At 36.8% G+C, this 20,334-nt stretch overlaps 1 protein-coding gene across 2 annotated transcripts in view; it reads right to left on the reverse strand.

The window, feature by feature from the left end:
- Positions 1-8,826: 8,826 nt before the first annotated feature.
- The window catches only part of LOC309869393 (uncharacterized protein), a 138,774-nt gene continuing 127,266 nt past the window's right edge, over positions 8,827-20,334 (reverse strand). For both annotated transcript variants that reach the window (XM_082740408.1, XM_082740409.1), the window contains one exon: positions 8,827-9,032. In XM_082740408.1, the coding sequence (XP_082596534.1) occupies positions 8,973-9,032 (60 nt within the window). In that variant the 3' untranslated portion in view covers positions 8,827-8,972. The remainder of the gene's footprint in view (positions 9,033-20,334) is intronic.

A 20,334-nucleotide genomic window follows, 5' to 3' on the forward strand; every position in this document is an offset into this window, starting at 1 on the left:
CTGGAAAGCTAAAAAGCCGTCTGATGCTGGTAAGGAAGTTCTGCAGTGTTTGAATAAGTGTGAGGGAGCATGAAAAATGTTAACACGAAGAAATGCCTGCCCCAAATCATGTGGCAGTCATCACAGATAGCTCGTGTGATCTAACTTACACACACGTGACTCAAGGGAAGTCTCCATTCACCTTCATTTATCACACGATGAAGCCATTTTGTGGACACATTATGACCATACATTCCTTATTCTCTCTTTCCCTGTGACTAAAAAGGTATTTCTTTTTTCTTGGTAAAGAAAACAAAGATTCTTTTGAATCATATGTCCACACTTACTTTTCTCTTGCTGTCAAATAGACTGTGTTTGTTTACATATTAACCTGAAAAAAGAAATTTCTGGGAGGAAAGTATTGCTATGTCTAAGAATAGCATTCAGAGATATTCCTGCTTCGACAGTTTCTTAATTATTTAGGGAATCAAGTTTTAATAGACAAAAACACTCTCAAACTCCAGGTCCTATTTTAATAGAACTATTTTTTTTTCTAAATATTGAATTAAAACTGTACTGGTATTATACACAATCACAATGATGAGATTAGAGAGATTTCCCTATTGTCATCGTCAGGATAGATCACAGGGAAGTTTGTAAGATTCAACATCCCACTGTACCTTAGAGTGGCCCTGGGCCCTGGATAAACAAACAAAACTTTTCTGTTTACAGAGTTTTTATCAAGTTGCACAGTTATCCTTATGGTCCCCAGGGACCAAAATGATAGAGGAAATGGAACAGGGATGATCTAGGGCGATTTTCCACCCGCCTTCTTTCTCAATCACCTACATCCATCTCTCTCTTTCCCTTTCACTCTAGTTTCACCTTAAATAATCTCACTCATTCCTGAAAATTCACCTGCTGCCTAGGGCGTCTGGGTAGGTCAGTCGGTTAAACATCTTCCTTTGGCACAGGTCATGGGATCGGCGGGGAGTCTGCTTCCCCCTCTGCCTGTCACTTCATGTGCTTGTATGCTCGCTCACACACACACACTCTCTCTCTCTCTCTCAAATAAATAAATAAATAAAATCTTAAAAGAAGAAGGCTTATCTGCTGCCTATGTATTGATTCCTAAATGTGTACCTCCAGATCTTTTTCCTGTGCTCCAGGCTCCTATATCTGACAATCTATACTTCATCTCAACCTGGACCTCCACAGGCAGCACCAACTTAACTTCACCAAAATGCATCTCATTGTCTTTCTCTCTCCAAACCCTTCTGCTCTTGTAGTCTCTATGACATACAACATGCATGTGTCATGGAAACCCAGGAGTCATCCCAGACTTCAAATCCTGACTCTGTTGTCTGACTGAATCCTGTTGGTTTGAAATTCTTTACGTCTCTCATATGCAGCCCCTTTACTAAGCTACAGTAATGGGATTAGCACCTATGGATACAGGTAGGGATAAAATAAAGTTTGCCCAGATCCACTTGGGGGCAAAGGAGGTGGGGAACGGCATCATGGAAGGGGTGATCTTTCAGCTAGGCCTTAAAAGGAGGAAGGTATAGAGGCCATAGAGGCCATTCCAGGCAGTGGTGGCAACATACCTAAGGGCTGGACAGGACAAAACTGCAAGACTTTCACTGTGACTAGGACATAAAGCTGAGTGTTATGGGGAGAACGTGGCAAGAGTGGAAGGTGAAGCAGGAAGCGGTGCCTTGGGAGTGTAGGTTATTCCAAGGATTTAAGCAGAGGAACAATAAGTTCAGACCTGACTTTTAGAAAGCTTTCTGGCACAGGATGGAGGTATTAGATGAGAGAGGGAACCAGGCTAGAAGAGGAGGTTGTTATTATAATCTGAGCGACAGGAAGACCAGTCTAAATTACAAGGGATAACAGAAAGAGGCAGTGCTGAAAACCTCTGATATGCAAAGAGAAAACATGGCCCATACAGCCCTTAGTGATATGACCTCTGGGCCGCTAGTTTGCCTCTTCTCTTCCCACCCTGTGCCTGGCCCTCCGCCTCCAGCCACACTGACTGCTTATGGTTTCCCACTCACACTGAGTGTGCCCTTTTTTACCCGTGCCCTCTGCTTTATATATTCGCCCTTCCCCCTACTCTTTTCCCTAAATGAGCAGCCATCACCTCTTCTGAGAAAACTTCTCTGATCCCCCTCAAATCCTCTACTTCCTCCCCCACTCAGCTCATCCTATGTCTGATTTCCTCTGTGATCAGAATCTTCCCTTGTTTTCGCACACCACGATGATCTCTGAACATTGACTGCACTCCTTTTCCGATCCAATTACTCGGTGCTTAACACATGCAAGCTTTTCTTTTTAATGTACTGTTCATGTGGATGGTTTTTAGTTCTCAGCTCCACAATTAAATTCCAAACCCCTGAGGGCAAAGTCAATGCCTGTCTGGTATTTGTTTCTTATTATAGGAGAAGGAAGATATATCTATCATCATACCGGGCTATATATGGTACTTAGCAAATAGTTTAAAAATGCTTATTGGCTTAATTATCTTTTCTCTTTCACACATACACACACACACACACACACACATCTTCAGCTGTCTTAATTACATAGGATATTTGATGTCTTCGTAGTCCATGTCACAAGTGTAGATTACAGGTAAGATCATGTTATAATTAATTACTTCCCATTCTTTCATTGACATGTGTCCAAAAGTCTGTGCAGGGTCCAGAGTAGATATATGCTATACTGCTATGGACTGAACTGTGTCTTCCCTAAATTTCTATGTTGAAGTCCCAACCCGCAACATGACTGTACTTCGAGATGGGGCTTTTAGGAGGTGATTAAGATTAAAAGAAGTTATAAAGGTGAAGTCCTTATCTGATGGGATTGACGATATAAGAAGAGGAAAGTTCTCTTTCTCCCTGCACACACACACTCCAAAAAAAGGCCTGGGGAGAGCACAATGAAAGGTGGACATCTGCAAGCCAGGAAGAGGGCTCTCACCAGAACCAGACCATGCTGACACCCTGATCTCAGACTTCCAGCCTCAAAAACTGTAAGATAAATGTCTGTTGTTTAAACCACCTGGTCTACTGGATTTTGTTACGGCAGCCCGAGCTGACTAATACACATACCAAAGTTAGGGCAGTCACAAAGTTTCAGCATTAGACATTCCAGATCATGCAGAGTCTCTGAGGCTCCTCACGAGGAGTCCATTTGAAAAATAATCCTGGATGTTAAATGCCCGCACATTTGTTCAATCTGACAATTCACAGCTTATACATTCAACACAGATAACAACAGATGATATGGTCTTAGATAAGAAAAGCAAAATTTTAAGTGTAAACTCTCAGGTAGTAGTTGATGAAAATGCTTGAGAAGAAAAAATGAAAGAAAATTCTTGATAAACAGTTAATTCAAATATACTCCTTCCTTGAAGGTCAGATTGTGGTTTCATTCTCCTTAAATGATGGCAATCAATTCCCAGTGGGCAATAGGACATTTTGTTACATTCAAGTTACTGGAGAAGAGGCCATAGTTCTCATGGAATAGCATCAAAGATATCTAAGATCACAAAGAAAATGAATGATTTTTGGAAAGCCTGGACTTCATCTCAGTGCAAATTAAAACCATTCTCTTGAGTCTACCCACAGGGGAAAAGAACGTGAAAGGAAAGACATCTTAAAAGTTTTCTTCTTATGGACCAACTACATTCTTGGCATACTTGTAGAATTTCTGGTGCAAAGGTGTGGTAGAGGTTATCTAGCTACAGAGAACAGAAATGCTTTCTATAATACCCCTTCCCTTCAGACAGTACAGCAGCCTTCCCTCAAATATGCCTACCACACTCAAACTCCTTAACTTCCATTGTTGCACACTAAATCTTAGGACCCTAAGTTTAACCAAAACATGTTTAAAAAAGAAAACAACCCTCTTTTGCAAATTCCTCTGAAGCAAGATAAAATGATAATTATGTGGCTGTTACATCTCTACAAAGGCCCTTCAAATATACAGAGAGGTCAATAACACGCATGCCCAGGTTCAACCTAGCCTACTCCTTCTCTGCCCCCTTGGTCCCAACTCTTTATATACATACTTAGGTTAATTTTTTAATTTTATTACACTGAGGAAAAATTAAGCCTCTAAATTATCACTTTAATAAATAATACTATGAAAGTGATTAATAGCTTTTGAAATTATTGTCAGTAGAGCTCAGCCCTTTTTTTTAAGAGTAAATTTGTGAAGAAAAATTAGAAATATGCCACCACGGCAGCCATGGGAGAAGGGAAAGTCTCACTTTCTCTTCTTTAGAGTTTCCCTTGATCATTAATCACTCAGATTGGCTACAGAACAACTCAATGTGAGGGGTGGGAACGGGGGAAGGAATGAAGATCCCCTGCAAAATGAACACATGAGTTCATCATCCCACAGGATTCTCAAATGGGTCCAGAAACCAAAAAGAGTTAAGAATCACTGAGAGAAAAAGTCTTCAACATACTTGAGACTCTAGAATAAAAAGGGTTAAGTGTATTAAATATCACTGAGTTGGTTTAGAAATAGAAATAAGGAGATTTCATTGGACTTTCAACCTCTGTAGACAATGGAAGGTGTTTGTTCGGTTCACTGTTCTAAAAACGACTTCCTGACAAGCAGTGGGCTGCAACACTTGCTCACAATAGTCTACATTTCCCACACAAGCCTCTGAGAAAATCCTGATTTCCGTGGACTGTTTCTGAGGAGTGCCATTATATTACAGTCGAGAAAAAGAGTGGGAGGGTGAAGGAAAACATTGCTTTCAATTCTCTTACAATCTATTTTTACACGCCTGAGAAGGTTTTGAGTTATTAATGTAATGAGGCTAGATTAAAAAACCAAAAAGAGCAGGAGGGCAGTAAAGGCCCAGCATAGAGGGAGTGAGGCTGATTCCTTTAGGACGCCAACAGCTGTTTCAATATCACATGGATGTTTACAAAAATCATCACCATACGTTTAATCAGAGGAAATCTTGATAAAAAGCAAATGTGTCACGTGAATGAGTTAGCTTTTCCCTGTTATTATTTTTTCATGGTCTTTGGTGGTGTTTCATAACTCTGCTGCTCATCCACTGAATTTCATGTTTTCCATGCTTATCAGGGGAAATTTCTCAATTCTCTACCCTGGTGGTGCTCTAGAAGTTTGTTTTGTTTTTCTTTTCATGAAAAAATAAAATATATAGATTTGATCACCATGGTTGGGATTCAAGAATGGTACTTCAGTCAAAGAATAGCTTGAGCTGGTGTAGCATCATTTAAAGTCAAGATGCACAAATTTTATGACACTGTAGTAGCTATAGAGTAATGCTCTAATGTTAACTTTCAAAATGACAGGGCAATCAACAGCCATGAGTTATTGGAAAGCTGAAAACCTTAAGCATATTAATTCTTAACTATTTTTTGCAAGTTCTCTCTCTCTTCATTTTCTAGAAGGCCAGCATGCCAACCTTCCTACTCATTATCTAAACAGGTATTAATTATGAATATTATAATAGCAGTAATAGTAGTAATAGAAAAATATAATAGTATAATTGTAATATAACAGTGGTAGTAGAAACAGAATAATATCAGCTGAATCTGTTAAACATTCAATGATGAGCCAATACTGAGCACTTCAAAAAGGATGTCTCATTTAATCCTTGTTTTGTTTCATTTTTTCCATTTACAGATGACAAAAGTGAGGTTCAGGAAAGTTAATTACTTGACAAGGCAATACTGCTAATAAGTGGTAGAGACAAAATTCAAATCAAATTCATCTTACTCCAAGTTCCCATGTTCTTAACTCCTATGCTACTACTTCCAACCATAGTCCTGGTATACCCTGTGAATCACAAGAAACTTCCATCAAGCAAGATAAACCACTTTCTTCTTTGAAAAACTTACCTGGCACTGGGACTCAGAATTTACTGTTCAGCCTCTCTAGTCTTCCAACTGAGGTAAAGATGTAAGGAAAAAAGAGGGTAAGTGAACAGAGAAAACACATCATCCAATAGCCCTAATCCTGCATAGCCATCATCTTCTTTATTTCATGGTCATCTTAGTCTTAAAGGTACCATCCAGTCTAGGAGAAGAAATTTTATACAATTACTCCAGCTCCTCTGAAAGGAGTTTAATAGCCTGCCAATTACCAAACAATCCTACTAGTATGGTTACTGCTATGATGGTATCAGCATACCGACTGGTACCCTATAAAATACAACAATGACCTTTCTTAACCAGGATTTATTTATTAGACTCTTTAATGTACCCTTATCATAACTGTATAAGTACAATAAAATAATTCATTAAAATGTCTTAAAAGAGGAATAATTTGAACTTGTCTTAAAGTTCAAAAATAATTAGAAATGCAAATAACTGGTAACACTTTAACACGAAGGAAAGGATGACTTAAAAAAAAAGAAAGTTAGGGGCATCTGGGTGGCTCAATCAGTTAAGCATCTGCCTTTGGCTCAGGTCATGATCCCAGGATTCGGGGACTGAGCCCCACATCGGGCTTCCTGCTCAGCGGGGTGTCCGTTTCTCTCTCTCTCCCTCTGCCTCTCCATCCCACTTGTGTTTGCTCTCTCTCTCTCAAATAAGTCAATAAAATCTAAAAAAAAAAAAAAAAAAAAGTTGCTCAGATTCATACAGAGACTTACGGAACAGATGTCTGGGTTGTGAGTTACACTTTGTTATACCCAGACTCAATTCTCAACTCTCAGTTATTCCATATTCTCTACTTGACCCCTTGCCTTCTGTTTTGAATCGTCTCCTGCCTATAGATCCTATGCTAAGACAAAATTATGATTACTGATAATTGGGCAATCTCAACAATACTAAAATAAGCAGGAAAAAAAAAAACACCCCTGCAATGTCTATGTCTAGTCAAAACAATTTTTAGAAGTGTTTTTAAATTTTTATTAAATAAATCCAATATGCTTATTTTGAATGATTTGAAAAATACAGAAAATATAAAGAAAAGTCGACTATATTAACAGCAACTGGAGATAACCACTATTAATTTTTTCGATATATTTATTTTTTTCATTCAATCATTCATTTAACAAAAATTATTGAATACCTACTGTGTGCCAGGCAACATTCTGGTTGCTGAGGATATAGCAGTAAAGAAAACAGGCAAAAAATTTCTACCTCATGGAGCTTATATTCTAGTTGGGGAAGACAGATGACAAACCCCCCAAATGAGTAAGTTATATGGAATATTAAAGATGGCAAGTACTATGGAGAAAAATATATCAGAGAAGAGGGATAGGGTATATTGATTGTCATTTTAATTAGGGTAAGTCTGTCACTAAGAAGGTGACATTTTAGCAAAAGGGTTAGGGTTAGGGTTAAAACTCATACAGATATTTCACAAAACAACCTCAAACTAACATGAAATAAAAAATAAGTCTTTATTTCTTGCTGTTTTGTTGGTCACCTGTGGTAGCTTTGTTTCAGGTAGCCATCATTAAAGTGTTTCTCTTCTATATATCTCTTACTCTTCTACATATATCTTACTCTTCTCCTGGGATTACTGAGAGTCTGTCCTTTTCATGATAATGGCCAAAGCCCAAAAGGCGAGAGCCACAACTCAAGCAACTCAGGTGGCTTGCACTGTGCCTCCTAACAGATCACTTGCCAAGCCCAAAGTTAAAATGCAGAGAAATATGTCATATGATCTCCCTGATATGAGGAAGTGGTGATGCAACATGGAGGCTTAAGTGGGTAGGAGAAGAATAAATGAAACAAGATGGGATTGGGAGGGAGACAAACCATAAGTGACTCTTAATCTCACAAAACAAACTGAGGGTTGCTGGGGGGAGGGGGTTTGGGAGAAGGGGGTGGGATTATGGACATTGGGGAGGGTATGTGCTTTGGTGAGTGCTGTGAAGTGTGTAAACCTGGTGATTCACAGACCTGTACCCCTGGGGATAAAAATATATGTTTATAAAAAATAAAAAGTTAAAAAAAAATGCAGAGAAATACTCATATGGAAAGGTAAAGATAATGGAAGAAAGTGAATCATTTTAAACAATAATCTAATCTATGACAGTCCTCCCTATTTTGTTTACAAATATATATATTCCTCTTATATGTAAGTAATACTCCCATCCCATGACAAATCTCCCCACCTAAATCTCACCCACTGATAACATTAGACTCCAAGTCCAAGTCCAGGTTCTCATAACCTACAACAGGTCTACATGTGCCTCCTCTTGATTCAGACCCATGATCTAAATAGACAGATTATCTCCCTTATTTCATCCAAAATATACTAATGGAACAAGGACTGGATAACCAAAATAAACAGTCCTATTGAGAAAAAAAAAAAAAAAGGAGAATAATGAGGCACATGGCAATCAACAGTCCTCTAGCAATTCTTGAAAGCCCATATAGGTGTATTGCATGTCCTTCTGAGGGAAGATATTGCTTGATTTAGCCTAAATCCCAATTCCTGAAGTTTCTGCCTAGTCCATTATTCTTGAGAACTGTTGACAAAGCCTTCTGTGGATGAGGTCGAGATCTTTTCTTTTACATTCTCTTCCTTGGCTACTTTTCAGACAGACATTGGAGAACACACTATTATTGAATCCTGAGTTGCTTTCTCAGTCTGCTTCCTGCCTACAGAAAAGTAAGAGGTGACTTTTGTATCTTACATAATCTTAGTCCCTTTTAGTTCAGGCTGAGATTATTCCGTCAATACAATCTTCTCCAAGATCTATGTTTTTAATTCTAACCAAGGCCATTTGTCAAAAATCACATCCACAGTTCTTTTTGAGACACATCTCCCTTTCTAGACTCAATTATATGTACTTCGGACACATCAGCTTCAGTGAAGCATACTTAATACGATATAATAATAACAATTTATTTCTTAATCATAAGTTTGCAGGTCATTGAAGCAGTTCTCCCCATTGTGCAGATTCACATTATGGGGAAGCTGGGGTGGCTGTACTCCATGTATCCTTTATTCTGTTCTTGGCACCAGCAGACTATTCAGAGGTCATATTTTCTCATGACAATGGAAGAAGTGCAAGCATGGCTTCCAAGTGCAACCTGGAAGGGAATGAAAGGGAGGCTAAGGCATGCAGATACTTCCACTCCTTAGCCCAGATTTGGCAAATCATTTCAGCTCTGTTCTACTTCACCAAAACTAGTGATGTGGGCCCACATAGCTCCAAAGGAGCCAAAAAAATCCCTGGCTGGGAAATTGCTTCCCATCAACTCTACACTGGGAAAAGGAGTTCAATCTTTGGAACTTCATGAGCCTTCTCTGTCACAATGGAGAAATGTTTCACTATCTAGCCTTATATAAGAAAACACGTAATAAAATAGTTAAGGTACGATGTCACTTCCATGATCTATATAGAAAGCTCATTTGTGTATATAGTTCTAGATCTAAATGAGATCTAAATGAATTGAGAAAAAAATCTGGAATTATATATTAACACTGGATATCAATGCTTAGTGAGTCTGTAGGAAGTTTTATTTTTTCACATTATACAGATATGAAAGATTTATGCTTTTCAAAATTAAATATAATTTTTATGATGAGAAAATAGTAAGGTACTATAAAAAGCTCAAACAATTTTCTTTTTTAGAGCACGGTGACATTTGCTGCTTTCTCTGAAGATCTCTAGTAAAGCACTGTCATTCTTTTTTTACTTTTTCCTTAAAAAATTTCATTCTGAAAAAAAGTATCCATTTTTAATTTCTGTCATCTCTTTGGGAAAAATGATCATGCTTTGATTTTTTGCTCTGCCACTGATCTTGGTTATTCTTTTGAAAATTCTCACAAAACCCTACATTACTCTGGATATATTGATAGCTGAGGGCATTACCTTTTGGCCACAGAAAGAGCAGGGATCATAGGTTTTCTTCCCTGTCATTTTATAAGGAACTATTTCAGGTGGCCTTGGTGTCAAGTCTTATGTCAGCAAATATGTTCCCAAGAGACAGAAGAGCTCAAGGCACATGAAAATTAATGTTCTAATCTTTCACTGGTAGGTCTCTATTCTGAATAGATTCACATGACAAATAGCCACTGTCATCTTACATTTGGTCATCTCAACTCACAGAAAAGACTGAATGTGTACTGCCTGTTCACTCAAGTTTTTTCTCATGAGGGTAATTTGTAAACTATACTTCAAGTAATTCCTTTATGAATGATTTCTTAGCAGTAGTGAAACTGAAGGCTTCGATCACCAGAATCCTAAATAAATAATGAGGTTTTTTGTTTATTCCATATTTTATTTGTCCAAATATAATTTGTTAGACCCAGTCTTATTTTTTTTGTCCCAGAACCCCTGCCAATGATCTCCTATAAGAATACTTCTTTACAGAGTGTTATAAAGTGTGGGGGTAGGGCAGGTAGGGGTATAAAATAAATTAGCAGCAATCTGTTTCCTCAAGGAGGTTAACATCTAATTGGGAAAACAAAGCATATGTAGAAAGTTACTTAGAAACTTTAATAGTATTATCAATATGGTCATATTCCACACATACAAAAACAAGAAATCTCCTTCATGGAGCTCCCAGTATCCCTCTGAATTATTCAAAATCTTGAGAGGTTCACATAGTACAAAAGGAGATCTGACTGCCTTCTCTTCCCTACTGGAGAGATCATTTGTATCTGCAACATGCATAGTGGCTAATAATGTGGTCTCCAGAGCAAGACTGCCTGGATTTGAATTCTGGTTCTGTCACTTTCTATATTGAGTCATTTTCTACCTCTCTTGATGTCAGTACCATACCTATCAAATATGTAGTGTGAATTATATAAGTTAATTCACATAAGAGTTAAGAACAGTGCATCATAGTATATGCACAATGAATGTCAACTATTGATAGGTTGTTTCTAGTTGCCACATGGTGTTATTGTTGAAAACTTGTCCTCCCAAGTCTGACAGATGCAGCTGCCTACTCTGCAATGATCCACCACTAGCTATGACCACGCAGGGCACCTCAGTTCTCCAGTGTAGGACTATCCTACTGTCTCCAAGGAGCTAAGATTAGCAAAGGATGTCTCACATTTGGGCACCCAGAGTTGTAGCTTTGACTTATCAGCTCTTTAAAGATCACTCCCAGTCACCTCACAGAACAACAGCCAGCATCCACAGTGCTTGATTAGAAATTGATCAGATAGTCACCCTTCAAACTACTACCCTTCTCCCTCCTTACAAGTGACATACAGAGTCTTTTTCCCTGGAAAATAGGGTTACTCACAAATCCTGACAGAAGATCATTATCTCATTCAGGCTAGGGAGACTTTAGAATGGGGCTGCCTTCTTTGATGCAAAGGTAACAACTCCCTAAAGAAGTCTCCCTAATGATACCCCTTTAAGCAATCCACACCTTCATTTATGGAGTAAGAACCAAGTAGGTGGACTATCTCTGATGATTCTACCCTCGTGATCTCTCTCATGAAAACAAACACACCCCAAAACTCAAGTTTAATCTCTGGTGAGGCATATCACTACCATAAGAAAAAAAAATAGTTATTTATTAAGTACTTATAATTTATTCACAATATGTTAAGTACTTCACAAGTGTCATCCTCAGTTAATCCCACAACAGCCTTCTAAGGTAAGCATCATGATTATCCTGTTTAGAGAAAAAGAAACTGAGAACACAAATAACTTAAAATTGTATAGCTAGTCAGCAGCAGAGATGATATTCAAATGCGATAATCTGTCTACTCATCCATTCTGAGACATCCACAGAGCAAAGGAGTGGGCCTAGTCTATTAAAATTAATGAAAAATGGCTTCCTTTGCAATTAAAATTTATTTTGAGAGTGGAAGAATGATGGCTTAGAAGGTGGCCATCAGGGCTGACTGTAATAGGCCTTATGTATATAAAAAAAGGATCTATGTTCATTTGAGAAACTCAGGTTGAATTATAAAATTAATTCAATAATTTCCATAGATGCTAAATAATATGCTCTTTTCTCCTTGGGAAAAATTATTTGAAAAGAAAGAGGAAAATAATTAGCCTTGAACTAGAGGCTAAATAAGCTGTTCTAAGCAAAGACTCCGGGACTCTGTTTGAACCATATGCCCTGCCTCCCTTCCGTGGTCACAACTGTTGATCCAGAGATGAAAACTGATCCAAAAGGAGCCAGTCTATAGGTTAAAGTGGATCAATCAGATATCCACTCTTAAAATTTGAAGAACTATGGCAACTGAACCAATTGGTAGTTGAGTCACATTAATGGTAGAACAAGAATAAAGACCCATGTATTCCAGCTGGAGTGACTCTGCTTCCCACCCTTCCAAAGGAGGCCTGATTATTTAGTTCTTACAATAAACTCTTTATGCAATTCTCACAAGAGGTTTATATTCTTTTGTAAACAAATAATCTCCAAAAGATCATTTACTATGAATCTGTTACATATCAAGGTCTGTAGTATCCTAAAAAGCACCCCATTGTAGAGGTACTTCTCTTTCCACTTAAAGATGAGAAAACTTGAGTGTCGAAAAGAAAAAATATTTCCAAAATCACATAGCAAGAATATGACAAGCCTAAGATTCAAAGCCAGGTCTATCTGATTCCAAAGCAATAACAATGCTAATACATGTTCAAGTATCCATAATTATACTTATTGTATATTTACTATATGTAGTATTGCCACTTATTATATATGTTTATGTATCATATGGTATATTAAATAAAAGTAAACAATGCTTAAATTGATGCTAACATGACTTAACAAAATTAAACCTTTCCCAAGCCATATTAATCCAACAAGAAATTTTTCTTGCATAATAATTTACAGTAAGTAGAATTTAAGCTTCTATTTGGAATTTAAAAATGTGTGAAGAGTCCTGCTCCCATCCCTTCAACAACAACAAAATGTCAAGTAATCTGCAAATTCATAATACCCATGAGAGATCTGGGGTCTCAGGGAAACAAATGACCTCAAAATATAAAGAAACACAGGAGATAAGGAGTGAAGCCTTTGCTTTCCTAGAGAAGACACTGAGCAACATATGATAAGAAGAAAGCTTCTAAAATATTCAGCAAATTGCTGAAAGCCACCTGTAATCTATTTAGTATGAGAGTCTAGAAACCCTAGGAGCCATAAACACAAAGTGAATTTTCACCTACTCAAGGGCTCTTCTCCAGAGACATCATCAGGCACTCACAGGAAAGATTTGGGCCAAGTTAAGAACTAGGGAAAAAGCCTTTCTTATACAGAAGGCCTGAAGGACAGAAATATCCACTGGAACAATGGATTTTTTTCCTTATCTTTCCTTCCTTAAATCACTGAGAGAAGATACAATAAACCCTGTCACTCTTGGATAAAATGTCAAGACCATTGCAGCTGGAGAAAGGAAATAGAAAACAATTAATGCCATCCCTCCAGGAAGGGCAGGAAGTCACATTAGGCTTGATGTTTAGTGATCTCCTGCAGGTAAAGAAGGGGAAGAAAAAATCTTACTCTCAAGCTCAGGGACAGAGTACTTGCCTACGATTGTGACTGAACTAGTACAACAGCGAATGGCCTGTGCATTCACCCAGAACCCAGAACCCAGAACTAAGCTAGCCAGCACTGAGTAACACATTAACAGAAGTCTGTTGCCGAGAGAGGGACAAGAGACTGGAAAGAGACCATGTCTGAGGTTGAGCAGGTTGAGCAGGTATTGAGAAAAACCAGCCACCACCCCAAGGACAAGAAATTTAAAACCTATAGTGTACTGAGGATCACAGCAGTAATAAAGCCACATCCAACTCCACTCCTGATTAGACTGACTCAATATTCCCTCCCTTTCTAAAACCAAGCTAGGAAAAAAGGTGGACATTTCCAAGCACAAATAATAATAATTTCAGTTTCTTCTGTACTACTTCAGATGTCCAACCTTCATATTAAAAAAAAAACACAAAAAAAGAAAGAATATATCATTAAAAGACAAAGCAATAAAAAAATATGACCTAGACGTTGCAATTATAAGAGAATTTAAAATATGATTACTATTTTAAAAGCTCTAGTGGAAAGAATATACAACATGCACAATTAGGGAATTTCGGCAAAGAGATGAAAACTATGAAACAAATCAAATGTAAATGCTAGAAATAAAAAAAAGATGAAATATGCCCAATGGGTTAGTCAGCATACTTGATGTAGCTGAGGGAAAAAAAAATCAGTGAAACTGAAGACAGATCAATAAAAATTACTCAAAGAAACACAAGAAAATGGAGTGTCTAGGTGGCTCAGTTGGTTAAGTGTCTGCCTTTGGCTCAGGTCATGATCCCAGGCATCACAGGATAAATATTTTTAAATGCCTGGTTACATTATACTCAAACTGATGAAAACCAAATATAAAGACAAGTTGTTGAAGGCAATCAAAAAAGAGAAACATATTACATAGAGATTCAAAGTTAAGAATTACGGCATATTTATCAGAAATTGTGTGAGTCAAAACCCCAAGCACAATCTAGAACAACTACTTTAAGGTGCTAAATATAAAGTAACTGTCAATCCATAATTCTATACACAGTGAAAATAACCTTCAAAAGTAAAGGAGAACTATTTTCAGAGACCAAAAAAAAAAAAAAAAAAAAAAGATAATTTATTTCCAACAGAAACAATGTTTAAGGGAATCCTTTCAGCGGAAAAAAATAATGATATTAAAGAGAATTTAGATCTTACCAAGAAAGACAAAGATAAGGAAACTGAATAAATGGATGTACATACATAATTCATTTTCATTCACTTTTACTCTAAAAACTGTCTAAGGCAACAACAGAATCAGTGTTTGATGTATTTATTGCACATATAAAAGTAAAATAGAGGGATGCCTGGGCAGCTCAGTTGGTTATGCATCTGCTTTCAGCTCAGGTCATGATCCCAGGGTCCTGGGATCAAGTCCAGCATCAGGCTCCAGGCTCAACAGGGAGCCTGCTTCTCCCACTGCCTGTGCTTCCCCTGCTTGTGTTCTCTTTCTCTTTATCTCTAAAAAATAAATAAATAAAATCTTAAAAAAAAAAAAAAAGTAAAATACCTGACAACAGCTCAAAGTACTGAGAAGGGCAAAGAATTGGGAACACACTGCTATAAGATCCTTACACTTTATGTAAGGTAATATAATTTGATGATAAGCTGGAATTGGTTAAAATGTATATGTTAAAACCTAAGGCAATCAATAAAAATTTTAAAAGAGGTATAAGAAATAAGTCAGTACTGGAGGTAAGATATAGAATCATAAAATTTATTCTTTAGAAGGAGCAGAAAGGGAAGCCTATGTGGCTCAGTGGGTTAAGCAACTGCCTTCAGCTCAGGTCATGATCCTGGGGTCTGGGGTCCTGGAATTGAGCCCCCATGTTGGGCTCCCTGCTCAGCAGGGAGTCTGCTTATCTCTCTCCTTCTGCCCCTCACATCTCTGTTCATGTTCTCTTGCTCCCTCTCACTTTTGCTCACTCTCTCAAAAATAAATAAAATCTTTTAAAAAATTAATAAATAAAAGGAATAGAAAAATAAAAACAAAATGATAAACAAATGGAACAAATAGGTAGATTTCTATCTAATCTATTAATAATTATATTAAATGTACATGATCTAAATACATCAATTAAAAGTAGCTGTCAGATTGGATAAGAAAACAAGACACTACTCTAAGACCCACTTTATTTTTTTATTTTTATTTTTATTTTTTTTAAAGATTTTATTTATTTGACAGAGAGAGATCACAAGTAGGCAGAGAGGCAGGAGAGAGGAAGGGAAGCAGGCTCCCTGCTGAGCAGAGAGCCCGATGTGGGACTCGATCCCAGGACTCTGAGATCATGACCCGAGCCGAAGGCAGCGGCTCAACCCAATGAGCCACCCAGGCGCCCCATAAGACCCACTTTAAATAGAAATCCATACACAGGTTAAAAGAGAAAGATGTTAAAAGATATACCATGAAAACACAAATAAAAATAAATTTGGAGAGGACTATATTAACATTAGACAAAGTAAATTTTCTAACGAGAATATTACCAAATATGTATTATCAAAAGAGGGGCATATCATAGGAAGACATATCTTAAATGTGAATGTACATAAAAATGCTTCAAAACACATCAAGCAAAACTTATAAAAGGGCAAGGAGACAGAATTTTTAAGGCAGTGAAAATATTCTGCCATACCATACCATAATGTTGGATACATGTAACTATGTATCGGTCCAAACTTGTAAATGTACTATACCAAAGTAATGTAATGTAATTAAATTATGTAATGTAAACTATGAACTTTAAGTACTAATGATGTATCAATGTTGGTTCACCAGGTATAACAAATGTACCCTCTGGTGGGTTTTGTTGATAATAGGGTAGGTTGTGGATGTGTGGGGAACAGGGGTATATGGGAACTCTCTGTATCTTCCCCTCAATTTTGTTACGAACCTTGAACTGTTCTAAAAAATTGATCCAATAAAAAAATTTCAAGTGCAAGGAAGAATAAACAAATCCACAATTATAAAGACTTTAACGATCCTCAATCAATAATCAACAGAATTAGTGAACACAAAGTGAGTAGAGATATAGCTGACATCATGCTAAATAGTGAAAGGCTGAATACTTTCCCCCTAAGATTAAGAAAAAGATGAACATGTCCACTTCCACCACTCCTACTCAGCATCATGCTGGAGATCCCAGGCAGAGTAGTAAGGCAAGGAAAAGAGATAAAAAGTATACAGATTGAAAAAGAGGAAATAAAATTGTCTCTATTTGCAGAAAACATTATATTCTATGTAGAAAATCCCAGAGGATCCACAAAAAAGGAGCTACTAGAACAAATAAATAAGCACAGGAAGGACACAGGATACAAATTCAATATGCGAGAATTGATCAAATTTCCATAAACTACAAATGAACAATTGGCAACTAAAATAAATACATAACTTGGGAAATTAAACAATATCTTTTCCCAACTGATCACTCTACCAAAGTAAAAAGCTAAAAGAGTACTTAAAATTTTAAATACATAGACAAAAAAAACTTAAGTGTTAATAAATTTTGGAAAAGATTACTTTCTTCCCCTATGATGAATTTAAGTAGATAATTTGTGTTATTTTAGAGATATCCAACCAACTATTTCCTAGAAAAACAATTTTGCTTCAAATTAAATTTCATATATCAGCTAAAGCAATATAAAGTATTGTGAGCTGTATTGTGCTATTTTCAACAGCATTGGTATTGATAAATGTTCCTATCTTCATTTTCTAACTTGAAATACTATAGGAACAAAATGTTTGTTGAATGTACATTTTAAAATCATATTTAACAATGATGTGGCTCTAAAAATAGACCTAATGCTGTTTTGCCTACTGTATCATAGACTATGTAGCAGTATGCCAAATCTGCTTCTCCCATGACCATAGGGAGCATGTTGGTCCTTCCTTTGACTAGACTTGGAATCTTTGTCAGCAGAGCCACTGCCTCCCAGCCACCACCAGGCAAAGAGAGTTGACATGCAAACTGAAACTTACTTAACATTCCAGAGTTACAACACCAAGTCCAAATTCCTTTGCAAATTTCACTTCCAAAATCTAACATACCCTGACATGCCCACTAGTCCAGTAAAATTTTCTTTGGTCCTCTCTGCCTTTCCGTATCTGCCCTTTCTTCCATGCCCAGCTGTCTCTACTTTAACCATAGAACCTTCCTTCACATATTCAGGTCCACAGTGAATACTCACTTTAGGTTAATCAATACTAAATTTTAATACTTAGTCTATCTTTCTGTGGGGTCATGAGTTATGCCTTTGACTCCACAGATTAACAAGTGTCCCATCCTATGACTGTTTCATGGTCCATCACAGAGCTGAAAGAAAAAGAAGACTCAACAGCTACCATAGGGGGTTTGTTTTGTTAAAATGGGAATGCCTAGTAAAAAGGACCCTGCTGATTGTGTGTTAATAAAGAATTGCTGTTGTTTAATGTTCACTAAACATTAAAAAAAACATTCTACAACAACTCGTTCATATAGTTTTAAATCGTGTATTTTTTTTTCTTTCCTGAACAATTTCTCACATCTTCAACATTCCTTCACAAACATCAATTTAATGGATGTGGTGTATCAGCATATGTATGCAAGGACAAAAAAGGGGAGACTGGAACGAAGTGAACCAAAAATGTTCACTTCATGATCAACCTTTAGAGACAAATTTACTATGATATTTATTTGCATCTTTATTTTTTGTATTTTACAAATTTTCAACAACTAGAGTGAACTATTTGTATTCTTGAAAAAAAGAAAGCTAATTTGAAAAGTATTGTCTCTCTTCACTGTCTGAGGTCTCAGTTCCTTATAGGTAACAGCATCCTAAAATGGATTTTTTTTTTAAGATTTTATTTATTTATTTGACAGAGAGAGACACAGCGAGAGAAGGAACAGAAGCAGGAGGAGTGGGAGAGTGAGAAGCAGGCTTCCTGCCTATCAGAGAGCCCAATGCTGGGCTTGATCCCAGGACCTTGGGATCATGACCTGAGCCAAAGGCAGACGCTTAACAACTGAGCCACCCTGGCACCCCCTAAAAGGGATCTTTATAAGATTAATGAGGATTCTGCAGATGTTCTTTACTTCTTGTGGTGAGAATAAAGAGCAAGATGAGATGCTGGTCACTTCACTAAAATAAGCAGAGTACCTAGCACTTTAACCACACACACACACACACACATGAACATCTTTAATTCTAAAATCAGTGTTTCTTTGTGGGACAATTACAAATCAGGTATTTTTTGTCAAACCCTTCTTTGACAAATTATATATGTGTCTCTTTTCATTTTATAATTTCTGTCTTTTTTCTTTCATTTCATGAATGTCTCATCACTTTTCCTCTGCTTACTCTTCAATGGCAGGGAAGCCTATCCTAGGTTTATTTAAATCAGTTGGCAAGTTTCATCTAATGAATCTAAAGAAAAAGAATAAAATTAATTTTATCTTAGAAATACATAAAAGAAATATTCATAGAGCTTACTCTTTTTTTCCATTACGCTCAGAAATAATTATTTGAAGAGCAGTGCACAGTTCTAATTTATAAAACACTATCTGTGGCACCTTAAAATATTCTTTTATTTATTTTTTAACGATTTTATTTTTATGTAATCTCTACACCCAGTGTGGGGGTCAAATTTACAACCCTGAGTCGGATGCTCTATAAACTGAGCCAGCCAGTCACCTCTAAAATATTTTCATAATTCAGGGCTTTCTTATTTTGTGCTCATTTTACTAATATAGAAGTTTTGACAAATAGTAATCTGTCCTTTAAATGAAAACAGAAATCGAACAAACAGGAAAGCTTTAGTTTTATTTTACTACCTTGACTTCACCCTACCATATGCACGGACATAATAGATATGTAACCCTAAGACCCCTACAAACTAAGGTCAAGTAAAGGGACGCTGATCTTATTCATCCAAAGAATTCTTTCCAGTTCTCTTTGTCTGGTTCCCTGTTCCACAACTGAGTTTATAATTTAGTTTATAATTTCTCTTTTAACAGCAGAACCTGCAACTTTCTGAATGATCACAGTAATCCCCTAGAGCCATTATTTACAATGATTTTCTTATTCAAATGCTTGCACTGCAGGGAGTTTTCTTCTCTAGCACATTGAACTTTTGACAGTCCATATGGTCTTAACGAATTTTCCAGGTGCTGAACACCATCCAACCTGTATTTTTGGCAGCCTACAGAGGTACTTAAGCCTGCCTTTGTCATTCTTCCTAATACTGCTTAAGATGTTTTTTAGAGGAGGAAGTTTGAAGTGGTTGGTAGAAAGGATCAAGTTTTAAATGCCTTTATTATCAGCACAAAAGTATCGTCAAGGAGAATTCACTTGTGAGAGAGGAAAACAAAAGCTGTTCATTTAATATCTAAAGAGAACTATAATTGCAATATATGTTTGAGATGTTATGATTTGTATTTCTAGATTGTAGGGACAAATTTGCTGTCTTTAATCCACTACAAACGTAGTGCACAGTATTTTCTTTACCTAGCTTATAAATCTGGATCAGTTTAGGGTGAGCACCAAATTAGCCTGATTGTCAACCTTGCTTATTAAGGGATTCCAAATTGATTTCAGAATGTCAGCCGAGTTGAATAATGGCTAATTAGCTGATGATATGGATGGGTGGATAATCTTAAGACCGGCTAAAGAGGAAAAAAGTATTTTTAATATCTTCAAATTATATTTAAAAGTTAGTTGCGTGCCTTCACCTTTTTTCTCAATTTATTAAATGTCTACTTTACATATATTGTCCACAAAACCCTTAGGAGGTAGGCATCATGAATAACTTGATTTTACAGAACAACGACTCGTACCCATTTTCTCTAATTCTAAAGCCACACGCTTAAGCACTTAAGTTATGCTTGCTCAA

The sequence above is a fragment of the Mustela nivalis genome (genome assembly GCF_964662115.1).
Source record: "Mustela nivalis genome assembly, chromosome: 7".
NCBI lineage: Eukaryota > Metazoa > Chordata > Mammalia > Carnivora > Mustelidae > Mustela > Mustela nivalis.